At 36.0% G+C, this 24,210-nt stretch overlaps 1 protein-coding gene across 1 annotated transcript in view; it reads left to right on the forward strand.

Annotated features, from left to right (window-relative positions):
* Positions 1-24,210, forward strand: part of HDGFL3 (HDGF like 3) — a 248,427-nt gene that overhangs the window by 111,997 nt on the left and 112,220 nt on the right. Inside the window, exon 3 of the mRNA XM_044077791.1 lies at positions 18,880-19,018. Coding sequence (XP_043933726.1) covers positions 18,880-19,018 — 139 coding nt within the window. The remainder of the gene's footprint in view (positions 1-18,879; positions 19,019-24,210) is intronic.

A 24,210-nucleotide genomic window follows, 5' to 3' on the forward strand; every position in this document is an offset into this window, starting at 1 on the left:
TCTATAAAACATTGTAACACAGAATATGTTGTCTAGGTCAAAATTCCATTTGTCTTTTGCTGTTTTGAAATTCGTAGCTGGATCTTCCATGGACTTTTGAAACAATATTGAAACTACAGTGGAGATGCCACCTCCACCCCCACACACATACTTTTTTTTGTGGTCTTATCTTCTAGCCAGGTGTTTCATTGTTAGCTCTGAATACGAGTATTTGCTTCTGCAGTCAACACAATAGAAGGTTACATGAAGAAAAGGGCTGAGTTCTGTATCTGGAAAGGTTTGGCATGTTGAGATGTCCTAGCTCTTAGCAGATGCTGGTTCTCTAGGTCACTGTAGTCTGAAGGTTTAGCATTATAGTGAGGACCTCACATTAGTTATATATTTAGGGCAGGGAGGCAGCCACAAGCAAAGTAAATGTCAGTTTCCAGGGTTCTATCAAGGTCATATCTTGAGTACTGTGCATAGCCCTCAAGACCTTGCATGAGAATGTCATCAAGCTGGTAGTATGTGAAAAGAAGGGTTATTAAAATGTGCAGGTCATATTGGGCAGGAATAGGAAGAAAGACTGAATGGAATGAGCTGGTGTATTGTTTAAGGAAAGGAGTTAGGAGGACCTGACTTGAACTCCTGATCTCCAGAAGCCAAGTGAAGGACAAAAAGGAATGTAAAGAACAGGAAGAAACTGAGACAACATAGATAGCAACTGGAAATGCAATTCATATATATAGATATACATGGATTATATTTTATGTATATTTCTTTCAAGATGTTTTAAACTCAGATGCCTTTATCTTTTATTGTAGTAACAGAGAATGTACTTTACATTCTACCAGTAGTCTTAAGTATGTTACATTTAATAGGCTTCTGTAACACCTTAAGATTACCAACATTACTTTGCAGGAAAATTGTATAAACAATCATGCATCATACACAGTAATGTTGGTAACATATGACTTATGACATGATGGGTAAAATAGTACAGTGGATATAAAAAGTTTACACACCCCTGCTAAAATGCCATTTTTTTGTGATATAAAAAAATAAGACCACAATAAATCATTTCAAAACTTTTCCTGCCTTTAATGTGGCCTATAATGTGTACATTTCAATTGAAAAACAAACAAATATGTTAGTGGAAATTTATAAAACATAAAAAATGTACAATAAGCTGGTTGCATAAGTGTGCACACCCTTAAACTAATACTTTGTTGAAGCACCTTTTGATTTAATTACAGCATTCAGTCTTCTTGGGTACACACCTGCCATCAATTAAAGAGACTCTGATTAACCCCAAATAACGTTCAGCTGTCCTAGTTGGATTTTCCTGTCATTTACTCAGTTGCCTTATACAGCAAAAGCCATAGTTTGCAGAGGGCTTACAAAGCATCAAAGGGATGTCATTGTTGAAAGGTATCAGTCAGGAGAAAGGTACAAAAAAATTCCACAGCATTGCATAAACCATGGAACACAGTGAAGACAGTCATCAAAAAGTGGAAACAATATGGGACAACAGTGACGTTGCAAAGAACTGGACATTCCTCCAAAATTGATAAAAAGACAAGATGGAAACTGGTCAGGGAGGCTGCCAGGACATCGACAGCAACACTGAAGGAGCTGAGGAATTTCTGGCAAGTACTGGCTGTGTACTACATGTGACAACAATCTCCGATATTCTCCATATGTCGGGGCTATGGGGTAGGGTTGCAAGACGGAAGCCTCTTCTTACACAGAAAAACATCCAGGCCCAGCTAAAATTTTCAAAACAATACATCGTCTCCCAAAAGCATGTGAGAAAATATGTTATGGTCTCATGAGACCAAGGTTGAACTTTTTGGCCACAATTCCAAAAGGTGTTTGGTGCAAAAACAATACTTCGCATCACCAAAAGAACACCATCCCCACGGTGAAGCATGGTTTGGGGTTGCTTTTCCTCAGCTGGAACTGGGGCTTTAGTCAAGGTGGAGGGAATTATAAACAGTTCCAAATACCAGTCACTTTTGGCCCAAAACCTTCAGGCATCTGCTAGAAAGCCGAAGATGAAGAGGAATTTCACTTTTCAACATGACGATGACTCCAAGCATGCATCCAAATCAACAAAAGAATGGCTTCACCAGAAGAGCATTAAAGTTTTAGAATGGCCCAGCCAGAGCCCAGACCTAAATTCAATAGAAAATCTGTGGGATGACCTGAAGAGGGCTGTGCACAAGAGATGCCCTCGCAATCTGACAGATTTGGAGTGCTTTTGCAAGGAAGAGTAAGCAAATATTGCCAAGTCAGTATGTGCCATGCTGATAGACTCCTACCCAAGAAGACTGAATGCTGTAATTAAATCAAAAGGTGCTTCAACAAAGTATTAGTTTAAAGGTGAGCACACTAATGCAACCAGCTTATTGTACATTTTTTATTTTTTATATTTTTTCCCCTGACATATTTATTTGTTTTTCAATTGAATTGAATTGACTTACAAGCTTATGCTCAACAACAAGCATATCCAAAATCAATGAACTCAAGTAACAGTAACCATGGTATTGGTGTAACAAGACAACATTCGACTCATAACAATGACGGCAATCCACCGGCAGAGGGAGATGACGAAGACACCCGGATGGAAGGCGAAGAACACACGGAAGAGGGCGGAAGATGGGCAGACCGGTTAAGGCAACAAGGTGACACACAGAACCAGCGGGAGTTTCAGAAGACAGGCGCCAGACCAAAACAGACTTTTTTGGGGCTTTCTGTGGGCAAAAAGCGGAGGAATTAACATCGGATACTGAGACAGTTATGAGAGCACAGTCGAGTGAGAATGTACTAGTTACAACAGATGTATCTTTAGTAGCGGAGGACTTTACATTACTGGACAATACTTCCAGTAAGTCCCGTATTAACTATCATAATACAACTGGTTGTACAAAGATATTTAGTAATAAGGTTACAGCTATTTCTGATGACAATGTTCATGATATGCAAGCAATGGATGATGGCAAACATATGGCACAATATCATGATAGTAGTTGTTTGGATACGCAATTGGTTCAAGTGTATGATTTTGATGAGAATGAAAAAGTATTACTAGAATTAAGTACGTATCAATATAATGAAGTAATTTCAAGTTATGATGCAAATGATGGAATAGATATAAATGGAGATAGGCAAACTGTAAACATGCCAAATTATTTGCAATATTCAGTTAATTTTTGTATTAATCAAAATCCAGACAATTACATTATACAATGTGGGAATTATGAACAACCCTGTGACAAAGAAACAATGGTATGTTCAAATATGGATAACCTGATAGAACATAATGTGCAATTTTTAAGTCATCCTATTATTATAATGAATGAAAAGCAAGATTATAAGATATATAACTATTCTTCTAAGGATATCACAATAGCACATGCAAATTTATTTTCGAAAGGATTGAATTTTGTCCCATGTATCAAAGGCAATATTGTACAATCTATATTAGACTTAAAATTATTTTCTAGAAAATTAAATTTAAAAGTATATTTTGATAACAATAATGTAAGTAATGTAGGGGTACACAATGTGTTCACGAAACCAAGTCTATTCAATCCACCCATGAATGAGGAAATAACTCAATTTGAAAAGAGAACTGAATATGATATAAGACAATTCTATAAAAAATACAAATACAACAAATATGTTAATATTACAGCAAGTGAAAAGCAGCTTTTGAAAGAAATCCAAAATGATCCAACATTAAGAGTTATGCGACCTGATAAAGGTAATGGTATAGTCATTTTAGACTATAACGATTATAGCTTATATATGACCAACATGTTAATGAATAAAACATATGTAGAAATTAGTAGAAACCAAGTACATATAGCATATAAAAGAATTGATACAAAATTAGAAGATATGTTATATCAAGGGGGTATCACTGAATTAGAGTATGACTATTTGAGAAATGAATATCCAGTTATCAGTGGTATCTTCGGAATACCAAAAATTCATAAAGGTCTTGATAACTTGGATTTCAGACCCATAGTAGATGGAAGCAGAAGTGTCACATGCAATATAAGCACATATTTGGATCATTTCTTTAAGGAAAGCATGAAATATTTCAGTTATATTACAAAAGATTCATGGGATTTTTTGAGTAGACTAAATAAAGTTAATATGAAAAAAGAATATGTGTTCATTACAATAGATGTAGTTAGTTTATTTACTACAATACCTCATGATGTAGGCCTTATATGGCTGGAAGAACAACTTTATTCAACAAAGCTATATGAACAAGATCAAATTAATACATTTATAAATTTAATGGAAATTGTGTTGAATAACAATTATATATTCTTCGAAGGTAGTTATTTCCAGCAAATTAGTGGAGTAGCAATGGGGGCACCTTGTGCCCCCATGTATGCGAATCTAATTATGAGTTACTGGGAACAAAACTATCTATTCACTACAGAATTTCGGGAACACATTATTATGTACACCAGATATCTAGACGATATTTTCATTATATGGAATAAAAATAATGATATTAATATGTTGGACACATTCTTACAATATATTAACAACACAGTAAAATTTTTGCAGTTTACTTATAATGTCCAAGAATATAACATTAATTACCTGGATGTGGATGTAACATATGACAAACAAACAAACAAGTTGAATACAAAAATATATAGGAAACCCACATTTTCAAATGCTTACTTGCACTTTGATAGTTGGCACCCTGACCATCAGAAAAAAGCCATTGTGAAAGGGCAGATGGTCAGGGCGGCCAGAATGGTCAGTGAAGAACTTGACTTTATAACAGAAATGAAATACATTATGCAGCTTTTTATTAATAGGGGGTATCCAGAACAATTTTGTGTCCAGATATATGAAGAAATAATTAACAAAAGAAGGAATGGTATTTACACAGCAATTCTAAATACTGGTACAATATCGAATCATAAGTTGGATAATATGGATGAAAAATTTAATAATAATATCCCATTATATATCATTAAATTTGATGATTGCACCAAAATTATAGAAGGTATTATTAAGAAAAATTGGGATTTTTTCATTAATGATAAAGTTGGGAGACAAGTATTTTATGGAATAATAAAATTTGTGTATAAAAAAAGTCCTTCTTTTAAAAATATATTGGAACACAAAAGTAATACTGGGCAATGTATGAGTGCAAGAAAAGGGAATTTCAAATGTGGAACATGTAAGACATGCAATTATATTCATGTAACAGGTATTAATGTTACAGTTAATGGATGTAATATATTAATATATGGACATTATAACTGTCAAACAACTAATATAGTATACATAGCCTTGTGTCAGCAATGTAATGTATTTTACGTGGGAAAAACTAAAAGAAAATTCAGAGAAAGAATCAAAGAACATCTATTGGATATAAAACATCAGAAGAATAGTAATGCTTTAGCAAGACACATTATGGAATATGAAGATCATACATTTAAATTTATGGTAGTAACTCAAATTACACAAGATCTACAGGGAAGGACAACCATATATCATTTGGATATGGAAGAATTAAAATGGCAAATACTGCTTAATGCATGTATACCTCCGGGTATAAACGAATATATGAGCATTATGCCAGTATTGAAATTAAATAGAATATATAATGTATGACAGAGTATGATATTCATTAATCAAGTATCAAATTCATTTATCTATTTATTTAAAATTTAATTATTTGTATAAAAATTAAATATTATAACAACATAAGATCAAATTTTGATACATATTATGGATACATACACTTATAATGGAATCAATATATACAGGGTGTAATTCTTTCATACAATTCTTTCATACAATTTTTTCATAAATTTCTCTTATAATGTAATTATATTAATTGTATAACAAAGATAGGAATACATCACATTAAAAAATATTATAGTTAAGCTTTCTGCTTATAAGATTATATTCTAATAGCATATAACTTGATATATACTTCATTAATAAATTAATTCATGGTAAAAGAAAATATATACTCAGTGACATCATAGGGTTAATATATATTTATTATGGTATACATGTAGTATAACAATAATAAATAGGGTAATAAATCATTCATTATATATCATTACAAATTGAACAAATTAATAGTTATACACAATTTTATAGTACTTTGTAAGTTGATTTGTAATAGATTATATGTATATGTCTATTTGTAAAGTGCATGAGAGTATAATGTATATATATGTGTTGGTTTTAAATGAGAGAGAAAACGTATATATTTATATACATTTTTTTGAATCAATACCATTTCCCTTTTAAGAAAGTATGGCGGGAAATTAGGTCATTAATTAATATGATTATTGAATAATCAGTATTGTATAAATAAATGATGTAGAATGATAGACTGTATTCTGAGGAAGTTCGTAAGGACGAAACCTAGGTCAACAATAAAGCAGTGTTCGTGTAAAGGTGGTTACGGAGTTTTTTCTGCAGTTTTTTTTTTTTTTTTTTTTTTTTTTTTTTTTTGAGTTGGTCAGTATTTACCAGTTTGGTTTGTTCTCTTGTGGATATCTGTTCATCTCCTTATTGGCATTGTATCGGCCTCACCTTGCTTTTGAACTACATGTGAGAAAATATGTTATGGTCTCATGAGACCAAGGTTGAACTTTTTGGCCACAATTCCAAAAGGTGTTTGGTGCAAAAACAATACTTCGCATCACCAAAAGAACACCATCCCCACGGTGAAGCATGGTTTGGGGTTGCTTTTCCTCAGCTGGAACTGGGGCTTTAGTCAAGGTGGAGGGAATTATAAACAGTTCCAAATACCAGTCACTTTTGGCCCAAAACCTTCAGGCATCTGCTAGAAAGCCGAAGATGAAGAGGAATTTCACTTTTCAACATGACGATGACTCCAAGCATGCATCCAAATCAACAAAAGAATGGCTTCACCAGAAGAGCATTAAAGTTTTAGAATGGCCCAGCCAGAGCCCAGACCTAAATTCAATAGAAAATCTGTGGGATGACCTGAAGAGGGCTGTGCACAAGAGATGCCCTCGCAATCTGACAGATTTGGAGTGCTTTTGCAAGGAAGAGTAAGCAAATATTGCCAAGTCAGTATGTGCCATGCTGATAGACTCCTACCCAAGAAGACTGAATGCTGTAATTAAATCAAAAGGTGCTTCAACAAAGTATTAGTTTAAAGGTGAGCACACTAATGCAACCAGCTTATTGTACATTTTTTATTTTTTATATTTTTTCCCCTGACATATTTATTTGTTTTTCAATTGAATTGTACAGGTTATAGGTCACATTAAAGGTGGGAAAAGTTCTGAAATGATTTATTGTGGTCTCATTTTTTTTTATAAATCCAATAAACAGCTTCGGGGTGAAGGTACTAAGCGGTGCAATTGCAAAATGCAACGAAAACTTCAAGCAAATCACCAAAGTACCACCACGGCTCAGGAATTTCAGTTTTTAAATTGCAGTTTGTTTATTCAAATGTAACAATCAAGATAGTAAGCGCTTTCGGGTTATATCCAAACCCTTCATCAGACATGTAACAAATGACATTATCTGGGCATTTAAATACCAAGAAAGGGCGCCAAAAAAGTAAACATACTAAAAATCTCAGTTCATATCAGTTTTGGCCACTAGATGGTGATAAATGCACACATAGAAACGTCTCTTAAATAAAACATTAAAAACATTTAAAAATCAGCCTGATATATAGAATCTAAATATATGAAATGTATATAAGTTAATATGCATATAAAAACTCTTCATTTATGTAAAATTTTGTTCATTTATATATACTTCAATTCACATTTAAAATTACATATATATAAAAACTTTCAAGATATATATATCAAATTCCTTCAATAAATCAAAAATATAAAAATATAAAAAGCATATATATATATATATATATATATATATATATATATACAGTGTGCAAATAGAAAATTTCTACATATATATATGAGATATGTAAACATGAAGTATCCATATAAAAGTTCTAAATAGCATAGATAGAAAGCAATGTCTATATCCTTACATACAATATATGTCTTCCTTCTTAATGTTTCAATGGCCTATCTGTGAGGAATGGCTTGATCGAAATGTTATCATTCAAGCCATTTCCTCTGTCAGACTGCATTCTTATTATCCATTTTATTTTTTGCTTTTCCGTATGGTTCTTTATATTTCCTATCCTGTAATTTCTTTCAATCAGCTCTATCACCATGAATCTAAACTTATGGCTAAGGTCATGATTTAATACATGTTTAGCTAATGCGTTGGTTTCATCCTCACGATTTATAGCATAAACATGCTCCCGCACTCTCTCTCTCTCAGTGTCCTATTTGTTTTTCCTGTGTAGAAACTAGTGCATTTCATGCAACTAGCCAGATAGACAAGGTCTCTAGATTTGCAGTCAGCATAGTGTCTAAATGTATAGGTTCTTTTACTATCAGGATGTATAAAAACATTAGAACACTGCATGTAAGAACATTGACTGCAGTTTCTGCATGGGTAGGTACCCTGTCTATTCGACGTTATCTTATTGCCTTTACTTTCTTCATAGCAAAGCAGTCTTTTCAGTGATTTATTGTTGCGAAAACTATATCTAGGTTTAGGACCAACCAAAGTTCGAATTTCATCATTTGTGGTTAAGATAGCCCAGTTACTATTAATAATATTACATATACTCCTATTATTATTTGAGTATCAACTTCCGTACCTTCCATAAAGACTACTTGAGCCCTAAAATGAGACCAGTTGCCTCGCGTAGAGGGTGGTTGACAGAACCACTCTCCATTTATGCTGAAAAACAACTCAAAGGGATAGTTCAAATGACACATACTATAATCAGGGATACTCAAGATTTCCTTGAAACTTTCTCTGAATATATAAATAACAGCAATGAATTGCCTGATATCTGGCTAGTAACTTTGGATGCAAAATCGTTGTTTACCATGATACCTAATACAGAGGGGCTAGAATACTTGAGACAAATCTTATGTGCAAGAAATGTTAATAAAGATGAAGTGATGAAATGTATGTTGTTACTTGAGCTCATTTTGGAAAATAATGTTTTTGTATGTGCAGATAATTATTATCTGCAGACCAAAGGTGTGGCGACGGGAACGCCTTGTGCGAACTCATACGCCAATTTGGTCATGGCCCAATGAGAGAAGACATTCATATAGGATACAAACTATGCTGGGAATATCAGATATTACAAGAGATTTGTAGATGATGTCTTCTTCCTATGGGAGGGTACGGAAGTTGATTTGTGTTTGTTTATTGAGTACCTCAACCAGACTACCACCTTTCTGAAATTTGAGGGCAAATGGTCTAGAACAGCTATTGAATTCTTGGACGTGTTGGTTACGAGAAAAGAAAGTAGCTTTACAACATCACTATATAGAAAGAAATGCAGAAAAAAATAGTTTACTTCATCAAACGAGCATGCACCCTAAACATATATATCAGACTATGGTCATCAACCAAGGATGGAAAATATCTAAATTAACTAGTGATGATATCAAATGTGAGTCAACTTTAGACACCTTGAGGGATGAATTTATTGCGAAAGGATACCCCAGGAAAGAAAGTGATGTTATAAAAGATCCAGTAGTAATAGACAGAGAGAAGAAGGGGAGACCTTACTTTAAGAAGAAGAATGTTAATGAAATTGAATCAAGACAAGTGATGAGGCATACTAATTTGAATAATGCACACACTAGGTTGAATATACAATACTCAAATAATAATAGGAGTATATGTAATATTATTAATAGTAACTGGGCTATCTTAACCATAAATGATGAAATTCGAACTTTGGTTGGTCCTAAACCTAGATATAGTTTTCGCAACAATAAATCACTGAAAAGACTGCTTTGCTATGAAGAAAGTAAAGGCAATAAGATAACGTCGAATAGACAGGGTACCTACCCATGCAGAAACCGCAATCAATGTTCTTACATGCAGTGTTCTAATGTTTTTATACATCCTGATAGTAAAAGAACCTATACATTTAGACACTATGCTGACTGCAAATCTAGAGACCTTGTCTATCTGGCTAGTTGCATGAAATGCACTAGTTTCTACACAGGAAAAACAAATAGGACACTGAGAGAGAGAGTGCGGGAGCATGTTTATGTTATAAATCGTGAGGATGAAACCAACGCATTAGCTAAACATGTATTAAATCATGACCTTAGCCATAAGTTTAGATTCATGGTGATAGAGCTGATTGAAAGAAATAAGAGGATAGGAAATATAAAGAACCATACGGAAAAGCAAGAAATAAAATGGATAATAAGAATGCAGTCTGACAGAGGAAATGGCTCGAATGATAACATTTCGATCAAGCCATTCCTCACAGATAGGCCATTGAAACATTAAGAAGGAAGAGATATATTGTATGTAAGGATATAGACATTGCTTGTATCTATGCTATTTAGAACTTTTGTATGGCTACTTCATGTTTACATATCTCATATATATATATGTAGAAATTTTCTATTTGCATACTGTATATAGATATATATATATATGCTTTTTATATTTTTATATGTTTGATTTATTGAAGGAATTTGATATATATATCTTGAAAGTTTTTATATATATGTAATTTTAAATGTGAATTGAAGTATATATAAATGAACAGAATTTTACATAAATGAAGAGTTTTTATATGCATATTAACTTATATACATTTCATATATTTAGATTCTATATATCAGGCTGATTTTTAAATGTTTTTAATGTTTTATTTAAGAGAAGTTTCTATGTGTGCATTTATCACCATCTAGTGGCCAAAACTGATATGAACTGAGATTGTCAGTATGTTTACTTTTTTGGCGCCCTTCCTTGGTATTTAAATGCCCAGAGAATGTAATTTGTTATATGTCTGATGAAGGGTTTGGATATAACCCGAAAGCGCTTACTATCTTGATTGTTACATTTGAATAAACGAACTGCAATTTAAAAACTGAAATTCCTGAGCCGTGGTGGTACTTTGGTGATTTGTTTGAAATTTTCATTTTTTTTATATCACAAAAATCTGGCATTTTAACAGGGGTGTGTAAACTTTTTATATCCAGTTTTATATATATATATATATATATATATATGGGATCCGGACACATGCTCGACTAGCATATGTCCGAATCACAAAACATTGAACACACATACATGAAAGCGCTTAACATTGACAAGCGCTTCCGTGTATGTGTGCCTGTTTCATAGATCGGACTACAGTGCGGGTAAGGGAAAATTCCCTTTTCCCCACTATAGTGCGATCTCAGAGTGAGAATAATAAAGTAGGGGGGGTGTGGGGGGTGCAGGGTGGGGGCAAAGCCCCCTGCAGAAACGTAGATTTTATTTTTTGAACTACACATACACGTAAGCGCTTTTCGATGTTAAGCGCTTTTGTACGTGTGTGTTCGATGTTTTGTGATTCAGACATATGCTAGTCGAGCATGTGTCCTAGACCCGTATATATATATATATATATATATATATATACACACACACACACACACACACACACACACATACACACATACACACACACATTGTTTATTGACCACGCAGGTTATAGTCAGTATTCGACCAACACTAAAACTCTGAGATATAAACTACAACATACAAAGTACAAATAGTGTATGCATAGTCTTGCTTTCCGGAATCACCTGAATAACTTACCATTAATTCCATGATAAATTTCACATTTGGGCAATTTTTATTATCTGGCTAGAGTTTATAACTGTTTTACAGTGGTATTGTTTTACACAGTGCTGTTAACTCGGCTTTTATTTTGTCTTTATTTTACAACACTTTAAACAATAAACATTACCTATACATTTTTGTGCAAGTCTAGGCCAGTAAAAAAACGCAAGTGTCTCAAGTGTCTACCACATTTTTGTGTTGGTGTGTGTGTGTGTGTGTGTGTGTGTGTGTGTGTGTGTGTGTGTGTGTGTGTGTGTGTGTGTGTGTGTGTGTAAAGAATGTTCACAATCCACAGGAGACAAGGAACATGTCTACCCAGAAGTTCTTCACAAGACTGCTCTGGTTTGAGCTTTAGAAGTCTTGAGGAAAATTTGTACATTTTAATAAATTTATTAACCTAGCCATTTCAGCACTGATATTAATCACTCTGTTATAAACAAGGAACCAACACCAATAGTTCAGTCATCATCAGTTTTGTTTTCTTTGTTGGTCCTAACACCCACCTCTCAGTCTGAACTGGAGCTTTGGAATTACTGTAGAAAGATATATAGGACTATCACCTTTCTAAGACTCCTAGTTCTGCTCAGATTTAGCATTTTTTTTCAGTCCTTAGAGCATATTGTATAGAAACCACCTGTATTACTTTACAATTATGATGTGGATGTAGGTGTCCTAAAAGTTCAAAGAGCACATCGAGTCTTCTACTAGACATGAAAGGATGGACTCCACAGAGATCATATGAAAGGCTTCCTCATGGATGAAGGTACTTAGGTTAGGTAAACACATATATGGCCTGAAGTCATGTGTTTTTGGGGGACTGAGTAATATTTGGATTATTGCTGGTTTGGTGAGACTGCTTAGATGGCTTTTCTCTTTTAATAGCTTTAAGCCCTCAGCCTTTGCCACTTTCTTCTGGTGGAGTGGAACATCAAGCAGGAAAGAACATAGAAAAAGCAGTCATAATAAAGAGAATTTTATAATCTCTATGTTGACCCCTCTTTGGTTATAGTTCTGTGTGCTGAAAGAGGGATGGGCATGTCTCTCTAAGGAGGGAAATGGGGGATCCAAACAACTCAGATTACCCGTGGGAATCTAAGTAGACATGAGGGAAAGAGAAGTTGTGGACCAAAATGAAAAATTGACCCAGGGGGGCCAGGGGGATCATGCAAAAAGATACATGCCTCTGTACCAGATGACTTGTCCTTTCATAACTGAAAAAACTGTTCAAATATCTTGAGCAAGAAACAACCTCATTTAGACCAGAACTTTCAAAGTTCCATTGATGGAGGAAACATCTGAAATCTGTACTTTGGGTACAGTAAGGGAAATAGATCTGCTTGCGTAGCCAGTAAACAAACAGTGAGATGATGTAAAAGGCAGGTGTTGCTAGAGGATCATCCGATCAGGGAGCCAGTATGGTGTCTAAGAAGAGGATTACTGTAAGGATTAGGTAAATAAAAGAGTGGACACTGCTGAGTTATCAGTCTACGATTTGAGTAGAAAGTGAAGGCTGGAGCAGAATGTCTCTGTTCATATCACACACTGATATTGATTTGACAATAGTTAATACACAGCTGCTTAGCATCCCAAGTCAGTGTTTGTTAAGTTCATTTCTTAGATTGTACATTAGTAGAGGGATACTTCTAATGGTTAATGTTGTCCAGTTTGTGGGATACGTGTACATTTCCTCCACTTGTTCTGAATAAGCTAAAGTACATATTCATACAAAATATGAACCTATTTAATGTCTTCTGCATGGAAAGTGGATGAAAATGTTATTTCACCCAGCTCACTTACACAGTTTATAAAAAAAGAAATAATAATAATAAACACAATAGAATCTGAAATAAGCAAATACAATTAAGGAATGAATTTTAGAATATCTCAATATATGTGGAGCACTGAACCCCAGTCAACATGAATTTCCAGTAAGACTCTCAGGTAAGTAAGTGTGATAAAGTTCTCTGGATGGCAAAACACAAAGCACATTATTTATTTAACATTTGTTGACTGGGAAAGTCCGACTAGGACAGAGCCTATTTTCAGAGGAGGCCCAGGGAGAAATGCTCCAGATGCATGTCTTTCGAATGTGGAAGAAAACCGGAGTACCCATAGAAAAACCACATGAATGCAGGGAAGGCATGCAGACTGCACACAGAAGGCACCCAGCCGAGAATCAAACCAGAGAGCCTCTTGCTGTGAGGTGACATTAACCTCTGCACCACTGCACTGCCCATTAGGATGGAAAAGGTGGCAGATATAGCTTTCGTAGATTATAACAATAATGGGGAACACTTAACCATGCTTACATTGCGGTCAAGAATGTAGCCATCATTATAGGTTACCAGTTATGCTTACAGCAGCAGTAGGCTGGAATTATACATTCATGAAGCTACCGCACCACACACTTAAAAAGTTAAAAGAACAGCAGGTTTTGCATCATTTTATGAAGAAGATTGAAACTCTAATGGCTGTAGTAATTCACTGACTGCAGTCCTCAGCGATTTGCCAGGCAAGGCAAGAATATCAGGCAGAATCAGGGACCTTAAAAAACAAATACAACAATAAGTTTTGCTTCTGTATGCATTTTCGTAATGCTGTTTATAAAACTCGAATGTCTGGCATTATTGACTGACTGTAATCCTCAGTGATGTATCTCTCCTCAAAAAATAGGGGGGACAGGACAAAAAATATGAATCAAACTCAGGAATGTCTGTAAAACTGGACAGTTGTAAAAAGGTTTTATTGTTTGGGAGTCAGACATTATTAAGTGCTTGACAAAGGTAACTGGAACTTTTAAGTTTTGGTCTCAGTGATTGCTTGCCGAGTTGTTTTCAAGAGTTTCTTCTGAAGCAAGTTTTAATAAAATGCTGTTGATGATAAAGTTTATAATGTTATGGCAGCAGTGCACAACCATCAAACTACATCACTGACATAACATTTTAAGCAGCACAAAAATATACTACCACAGTTCAGTGTTCTGCATCATCACCAGTTTTAACAAGATTTGTGCTATGTAAAAAACTATTAAACACATTATAGATTCTGAACAGGTCCTAGAATAGTAGTATAGCTAAAACACCATCTTTATGGTAGAATAAAGAGTTTTACAGTAGAGATCAGTCAGATGTAAAAACGGTTGGGTACAGCACAGTATTTTTATAAGTGACATAGTGCAACACAATTTTTGAGTGATGTCATAAGTAAAGGTAAACTAGGATAGATTCAAAAGAAGGTGCACAAAGAATGAAGAGAGACTTTAAGAAGACTAGTCCAAAACACAACAGCTTAAGTTCAATGCAAAATAACACTTCAGAAACCCAGAAAAGGAATATACTGTTCAGTTTGTTTGTGTGCTTGTGTGTGTGTGTGTGTTGGGGGGGGGGGGGCTTATTAGGAATTGGTTGCCGCAATAAAAGAGGAAGGTGACCTGGGGTAGTCATCAGATGACCTGAAATTAAGCAAGTAGTGATTAGTGTGCAAAAGCATCCATGAAGGCATGTAGATCAGTGGGATGTATTGAGAGAAGCGTCACTTTTAGAACATGAGAAGCTATTTCACTCCATGGGCAGGCTGTCAGACCATGTTTGGCATCATGTGCACAATTCTAAGGACGTCTTTTGCTTAAAAGTGCATATGGGAGTAAGACAATAAAATGGCAAATGGTCTGCACCAAAATCCATATTAAGATGAAAACAGATTAAGTATAGCCTTGAAGAAAGGCGGTACAGTGAAGAACACGACAGAAACTTGTAAGTAGCATCAGAGGAGTCTGCAGAGTCTGAGTCCAGTATTTGTGATACAGTGGATCAAAAGAATGCAGTATGAGGATATAAGACGATTAGCTCAACAGAGAGACAAAATTGCATTGTTTCACAAAATGGGTTACGAAGGATAAGTGAAACAGCCTTTCTGAAGAGGTAGTAGGCTACAGATATTGCTTGGCATGGAACACAGCTAAGGTAAAAGAGGCTACTAGTCCAGTGGGACTAAACAGGTTAACAAAGGATGGATAGATAAACAAACATCTGTACAAGGACTGGGGGCAATACGCTATTGGATAAGTAGGAACTACAGATTATCCATGTAAAAATAGCAGACTGTGTAGGCATGTAGTTCTTAAACTCTTATTTTGTCCATTTAATTTGGAAAACCAAATGTTTGTATGCATTTTTCTTCTTTTGTGCCTGTTTGTTTATTTTTCTTGCCATGCCAAACTACACTATTACACTGGGAAGTGCTTTGTGTGTTGATGTGTAACACACGTGCAATACCTGTGACAGAATGTTGCATCACTAAACAGCTTCTGTTTCAAGGTCTGAGTTATACTCACTTGTCTATCCCACTGCCATGTATTACTTATATTATGGGCACATGTGCCGTAGCCTTTCCAGATGTTGTCCTGGCACACTGCATGCATGTTGATGTATATCTGCATGTTAAGACAGTGTTTTGCTGTGCCTGTTTTGTGTCCATGGCACTAACTTCAGGAAACTCTGTGCAAGGCTGCAGCTAGCTCTTTATTCTTAATTTGAGTTGTCCAGCTATAGTTTCCACTTTTTGTAGTCATGTTTAACCATCTGTTAACAAGGGTCCTGTACTGTTTTGTACTAGCATGTCTAGAAAATGATTTCAGTTTACTAATGAAACTAATCTGTTAAATTTTGCATCAATGTTTTAGTCTTATATTTAAAAAAGGATGCATACGTATGAAATCCATTTTATTAGTGCCCTTATATTTGTGTGTTCATCATTTTGTAAGTTTTAGATTATTTCAATAATTTGCATTCACTGTCATTGGCCATTCAATTTTTTTCTATTTTTATTTAACAGTGTCTTAGTACTTTTCTAGGAAACATTATGAAATGGTGGTTGCTGTTGCTTGATGTCAGTTATGGTTGCCCACTTTCATTTGGCTTCAGTTAACTGTTATTTCTGGCTTCCAGTGTTTCAATGCTTGTTTTTAGTGCATTGCGTCAAAACTGCAGGGTACACAGATGTAACCAAGCATAGGTATGTCTAGAATGGGAGTTGAGCAGTCTTTATGGCATCCTTATGCTTTTTGTCATAGGTTATAGGTTCATAGGTTCATACTAGGCTATCTGCCCTAGGGCATTTATAAGCCTAGCCAGAGTGTGTGTGGCTTTCACCACCCCTTAGGATGAGAATACTATACCCATTAGTTTGCTGTGCCTCTGTCCAGCAGTGACACAGAGATGATTCCCGGGGTAAACCTACGATCTCCCATCCACTCGTCAAGATTTCTCTTGAACAGAGTCAGTGAGGGGCTCTGCCTCACATGGACTGGGATTCTGTTCCATAGTGTAGGGAGTCTCTGGGTGATGAATCTGTCCCACCAGCACATCCTATTTATATCCGTGTTGAGGTTTAAGTCTCTTGCTCTCGTGGCTCTGGTGGATTTGGATTTTTTGAGGTGGAGCATGTCCATTAATTCCGGGTTGGACATGGCCTTGTATGTCAGGCATAGATCACCTCTGAGCAGACGGTATGCGACTGAATAGAGCTGGAGTTTCTTCAGTCGGGCAGCGTATGACATATGTTTGAGCCCCTTTATCCTTTTGGTGAGGAACTTTTGGGGTCTTTCCAACTGCTGCAGGTGTCGGGTAAGGTACATTCCGAATGGGGCGTTGTACTCAATCATTGGTCTGATAAGTGAAGAGTACAGGGGTGTACAATGACCTCTCCTGATCTGGATGTGAATCCCTTCATGATCAGGTGGGCAATGTAGAAGGTCTTCCTAACCACTTTGGCAATGTGAGTGTCAAAAGAGAGGTTACTGTCAACTTGGGTCCTCAGGTCCCTGATAATGTCTTCCGTGTTTAATGGATTACCACCTATGTGGTAATTGGGGGTTACCTTGTTTTTCCCAAAGGGTATGACTATACATTTTTTGGCATTTAGCTTAAGGCCATGGCTCTGGCACCAGTTATCCATTTCTATGAGACCTCTCTGGAGGATGTCTGTGTCTGATGGAGTGTCAATTATGGTGCCCAGTTTGCAGTCATCTGCAAATTTTGTCAGCCACAATCCTCCAATGTTTGCCTGCACTTCATAAAAATAAATGCCGAACAAGAGGGGGCCCAGGACTGAGCCCTGTGGGACACCGCTCGTGACCGGCTTAGAGTCTGACATGGCACCAGCAACTCTAACCCTCTGGGTTCTGTCCTTGAGCCAGTTTGCAACCCATCTTGTGACATATGGGTTTACATCTAAGCTGGTGAGCTTTTCTATGATGCCTGAGTGGGGTATTGTGTCGAACGCTTTTGCTAGGTCAAGGTAGGCTGTGTGAACTGCCTTACCCTCATCAATAGCCTTAGTGACTGTTTCGAAAAAGTCGACCAAGTTCAAGAGGCAGGATCTGCCCTTGACAAAGCCAAATTGGGTAGGATCCAGTGTCTGTAGGTCCCCAATGTCTTTATTTATGAGTTCCATTATGATCCTCTCCATAGCTTTGCAGACAAGGCTCGTCAAGCTTATGGGGCGGTAATTTCCAGGGTCCGTAGAAGCACCGTCTTTGTGGAATGGGACCACAGTTGCCATACGCCATTCTTTGGGTACGTATCCTGTAGTAAGGCTAAGATTAAACAGCAGCCTTATGTGTGGGTTTAGTTCCTCATTGAGTTCGTGTAGCACACAGCCGGGGACACCGTCCGGTCCCATTGATGCTGTGTTTTTTGCTTTAGAGAGAGCAGCTCTCACCTGGGCATCTGAGATGTTTGGGAGGCTAGACTCTGGTGGGATAGATATTTCTCCTTTTGGGGGGGAGGGAGGGGAGAAATTTGCACTGAACCTGTCTGCCAGTATGTTGGCAATGTCTGTGGGTTCAGTGATTTTTGTATCATTTTGGACTAATGTCTAGCCAATTCCTGGCTCTGCTTTTACTTCACATGATATACTCTGACTGCTTTATGAATCTATCCCACAAACTTCAGAATTTGTGTATTTATATGCTAATTTGTGAGGCACAAAATACCTTACTCAGGTTTCATCTAGGGATAGCTAATATGACATACACAACACAAGTTTAAATAGATGTTCTACTTACTCTCCATGTTCTAATTTGTGCATCTTTGATAAATGTCACCATTCTAGAAAGAACTACATAAAAACTGTAGGCTACTATCATATTTTCATTTCTTTTTATGACAATAGTGCCTTTCTTGGACCAAGAGATCTTTTTCCTTACAAGGAATACAAGGATAAATTTGGAAAATCAAACAAACGAAAAGGATTTAATGAAGGCTTGTGGGAAATTGAGAACAATCCTGGAGTTAACTTCTCTGGATATCAGGTTAGTATGTGGCTTTATTAGAGAAACTACATGTATTTTCTACACTTCATGAATATTGCACTGAGATGGCAATAATGATGCTGTAGTGGCTGAAATGGGATAAACACTCATTTCTGATATACCCAGACAACCAGGAAACAGTGTCCTCTGCAATATTTTTGAATAAGTTCTGCTTTATTTACATGCATGCAGCTGAAAGTGACAGACTTGGCCTTAATTATTTTCACAGGCACAAGGATTACATCACCTTACAGCTCAGCTTCTGATATGTAATGAACAATACAGATTCCATCCTCACTATGGAATAATGGCTCAGCTTTTTGTCCTTAGACAGACACTGATCAGGTCACAGGAGATTGCCAGTACTGTCATACATGTGTTTTGTCAAAATGAAGTAGGTCTAAGACCACATATCCTGGAATGTGTTGTGGGGATATTACAGCAGTAAAGGGTCTCGAGGCCATGGCCATGGGCTGTTCATTCCCTTAAATTTGTGAAACAGGAAGTGTGCTTGCATTCTAAGGATTAAGTCTTGTGTTCAGGGTGGGTATAGGACTTTACAAAGGTATGTCTTCTCACTTCCTGTTAAGGATTTTCAAAGAACAAAGGTGCTTCAAAGTTTGGACAGTATCCAGATTGTGAACATGACAGTTGCATCTCTGCTGTCTGCTACTGATATTCCTATCCTGTCCTCAGGTGACAGTGACCTGTAATTCTGCAGAGCAGTTTACTGCTGAGTGTTAAGGGGTGTAAATCAGAAGCCATGATTCTCTCCTGGGAGAGACTATAGTTATATGTAGGAGAGGAGTAGCAGCTACCTCAAATGGATTTGAACTACTTTGGGATTTTTGTTCACAAGTGAAGGTAGAGAAGCCCCAAGGGGGGTTAGCAGTGCACAGACAGTGGTGACAGTATTTCATACATTTCTTCAGACTGTGTTGATGAACTGACAGCTGAGACATAGAACACATTTTCAGTTTACCAGTCTTTATGTTTTCCCTATCTTCACATGTGGACATAACGCTTTAGAAGTTAACCAAAAAGATGAGACTGCCAATGTTCCTTAGTTGTGCTTACTCCCAATGTTAGACAGAGAAACACTGTAAACTGGAAGGATCTCATAAGGGCTGCTGCTTTTTCAGGTTGAAAGTTCCAGCTGATGTGGGATGAGCACCTAGTAAAAATATCTTCAGGGCACCTTGTATGGTAGATGTACAAGGGTAACCCTACTGGGAAAAAGCCCTTAAGTAGACCAAGGACACTCTGACACTCAGCTGCTTGGCAGTGTTTGGGTATCCCACAGGATGTGCAGGGATTGTTACTAAGAACAGGGTGGTCTACTTTGGCATTCTGTTTGTTACCTCTATAACCCAGTCCAGGATATGAAGTTGATAAAATAGATGCATTTAGAACTGTTTTCAGGTGTTTAAACGTTCTGTATAAAGTTGAATTTATGCCTTTTGTTTCATGACAAAAATGTATAAATGATGTGCTTTTGTTACCATTCTGTTTTGTCTTTACTTATACATTTAGTGTGCCCTGAGGAAGCTGTTGTACAGACTTTAGAAAAGATAAATAGGAAATTACATGATACATTAATATACTTTAAGTATGGAGTAAATGAAAATAGAAGGAAACAACTGTCATTATTAACCCTGTCATAAAAGGGTAGCTGTTATCATTCTAGACAGGAATAGCACATTGCAGCAGCAGATGCATGCATCTCATTCACTCTTATTTTGTGGCTAAGAGAATTATAAGTCTGTTATAGATAAAAAGAGGGCTTTTTTTCTCAGAGTTCAGAAGGTAGGATTTACTTTGTAGCATTGAAAAGAGTTCTTATACTGGCCTCCTAATTGTTTATTAACCAAAATATGTAAACCACTTTTTAAACTAAATAGTTCCAGTTTCTGAATTTCTGAATCATTAGTCAACACAAATGGAAGACCTAATCATATTATAAATGTCTGTACTGCCAATGCCCATAGTCTAGGGAATAAACACTATGATTTGTCAAGCTTGATAAAAAATAACAAATTGTTAATTACTGGAATTGTTAAAGCTTGGGGTAGTGATTATCTGACATTTCTGGCTTTCTTAAAATTTCAGTATCTTAAGACCTAATAAGATGGGCTGTGGTGTTGTATTACTACTTAATGATTCTATACCTGCCACTTTGGTCTCAGAAAACAATCAGCTAGATACCTTACTAGTATATATAAGTGGAGTTACTTCAGAAGAATGTATAATAAAAATCATAACTGCTTATAGAAAACCTTCAATTTATACAAATAACCACCAAGAATATTTAACTTTTTAGGTCAAATTTCTATCAAATAAGCAGGTCATTATGGGTAATTTAAATTAACCAAAAGTGAGCTGGAATCATTTTAGTTTGAAAGCAGTCATAGAACAAGATTCCCAAGATGGCTGCACACTGAGTAACAGCTTAATTTCAGCTCTCCAAGTGTGAACATAGAAACCCAGAAAACAGAGCCAGTGAATTTGTCTTTTTCAGTAAATTTCATTTACTGAGTAGTAAATGCAGTACCTGGATGCCAGCAAAGAAGAAATTTAGAGAACCTGAGAAAAAATCAGTACAAAAGGTGAGGAAAAAAGATTGGCTGGGAGGAATCCTGCAGCTGTTCAAAGGAAAAAGCAGTTCAAGCTCCAGCTTTGGTGCAAGACATGATTTCCAGTAATCTAGAGGGAAAAAAATAAGTCAGCTGTGCTCAGAGCTGATTAAAATAAACAAAGTAAAAGAAAAGAAACAATACCAAGTCCTACCAGAGAAATAAAGGTTTCACCAATGAGCAACACCACCAGAAAGGTGATGAATAAAATGAAGTAGAAGTATAGGTGAAACAACCAAAAGCACAATAAAAACATCAAAGAAAGAAATGTTTATTGTGAGCACTTTCACGGCTAACAGTGCCGCTTCATCAGACAATCAAACGAGCATTACTATACAGTTTATTTAAAATAAGTCCATCCAATGAAATTCATGATCCAATAAGACAATTAATAAAATCATGTGACATTCATTAAAATAAGTATAAGTAAGCCTTTGACAATATGTAAAAAACTACATCATAAAAATACATACATAAAAAGCGCAATATAAAGCATTCTACCTAAAAGTTCTGTTTTTAATATAGGTTTAATACATATTTTATCATTTAAACCTTTAACCTTGTTGCCCCTCATCCTGATTATCCATTTCAGTTCACATGTTTCAACTCTATTTTCAATGTCACCCCCTCATATGTCAGTTTTTATTGCTTCAATTACTTGGAATTTGAAATTAAATAATGTTCACTTCCATTGATGTTAACATGTTTGGGTAAAGCATTAGAGCATATCTTATTATTGATACTATAGATGTGCTCTCTAATTCTATCACATAACCTGCGATCAGTCTTGCCAACATAAAAGCTAGAGCAGACTCGGCACACTGCCAGATATACCAGATGGCTGGTGTCACAGTCTGTTCTAGCATTAAATCTTAAATATCTGCCTGTGTCAGGGTGCATACATTCATTACTACTATCTATATACCTGCAGCAATTACATCTAAATCAAGGTATTGTATCATAGGGGGTGATAGGTCTCGTACGTTCACGTTGAGTTCTCGGGTAGCATAACATTCCCTTCAGATTTTTCTTATTTTTATATACAAAATTGGATTTGTCACCTACAATTGACTTCACATCCATGTCTGTGTTATGTATCTGCCAGTTATTCCTCATAATTGTTTCTATTTTATTTATATTGCTGGAGTATGTTAAACGGACTCTAACATAATTAGTCATCTCCTTTTGCCGTGTATTCCAGGGTCTGTCAGAAAAATAAGGTTTGCCTTGATTATTTCTCGAATGTCTGACATTCTTCAAGGCTACATCAACCTCTGATCCATTGTAACCCCTATTTTCAAACCTAGTCTTTAGAAGGGACGTCTCACTAAGGAAATCAGAGTCATTAACATTGTCAGGATGCACGTAGCACTTGGCTTTTGACTATATTGTGGTAAATGTGTGGGGGGTGCATACTACTTCTGTGTAAAAATTGTTTTTATAGCAACTTTTTCTGAAGGTTTTAGTAGAAAGGCTACCCTGGGCTGTTCTAAAAACAGTAACATCCAAAAAATCTATTGAATCTTTTGAATAGTTGAGAGTAAACTTCAGAAATGAAGTAGCTGAATTCAGATGCTGATGAAAGTGTATGAGAGACTGTTCTCGCCCCTTCCATAAAAGAAAGAGGTCATCTACAAACCTACGGTAAAAAACAACTTGTTCAGAATACCCTGTGATATGTTTACTGTCCAAGTGGGCCATTACAATATTGGCGTAGCTATGGGCACTGGACGTGCCCATAGCTACGCCTTTTTGTTGCAAATATGTCATATCATTAAACATAAAGATGTTATTCTCTAAAATCATTTCCATAAATAAAAAAAGCAATTCTATGAATGCACCATTGAAAGTGCTGTTGTCACAAAGATATTCTTTCAACATATCAATGCCAGTCTCATTGGGTATACATGTGAATAAAGATTGCACATCTAGGGTAACCGAAATGTAGTCGTCATGATGATTATTACTATGCATTATGAAGGTGTACAAGTCATTCAAAAAAGTTTTTGTGTCATTTAACACATAAATGTTCTTAATAAGTACACTTTTCAACTGTTTCTTAACAAAAATAGATATATTCTCAGTGCACCATCCACGGTCGGATACTATGGGCCTAAAAGGTGGTCAAAAAGCATCCTTATGAACCTTTGGTAAACCTTGCAACGTATGAATAACTGGTTTCTCACATAGAAAAATACTTGTCCAAATCTGTGGTAATATTGTGACCCATTAAACAATCATGAAGAGTGTTGTTAACCGTTTAGCATAGCATGTACTTGTGAGCTGGAAATCTGAATGTAAGTAGTGGTGTCACTAAGCATGCATAACATAGAATTGTCACAAAACTCTTTGCCCATTACCACCCCTGGACCCCCTTTGTCCGCTGGTTTAATGACTATAGAACTGTCTAAACATAGGGTCTTAAGTGCTTGCTGTTCATTAATGCTTAAATTATAATGAGTACTTCCTTTATTTTTCCTAGTAAATAGTGAGGTGATTTCATCCTCTCATTTCTTTTCAAAAACATCTACTGCAGCATTGTTAACAGGCACAAACACA

Source organism: Protopterus annectens, chromosome 7.part0 (assembly GCF_019279795.1).
Source record: "Protopterus annectens isolate FY-2018-M chromosome 7.part0, PAN1.0, whole genome shotgun sequence".
Lineage (NCBI taxonomy): Eukaryota > Metazoa > Chordata > Ceratodontiformes > Protopteridae > Protopterus > Protopterus annectens.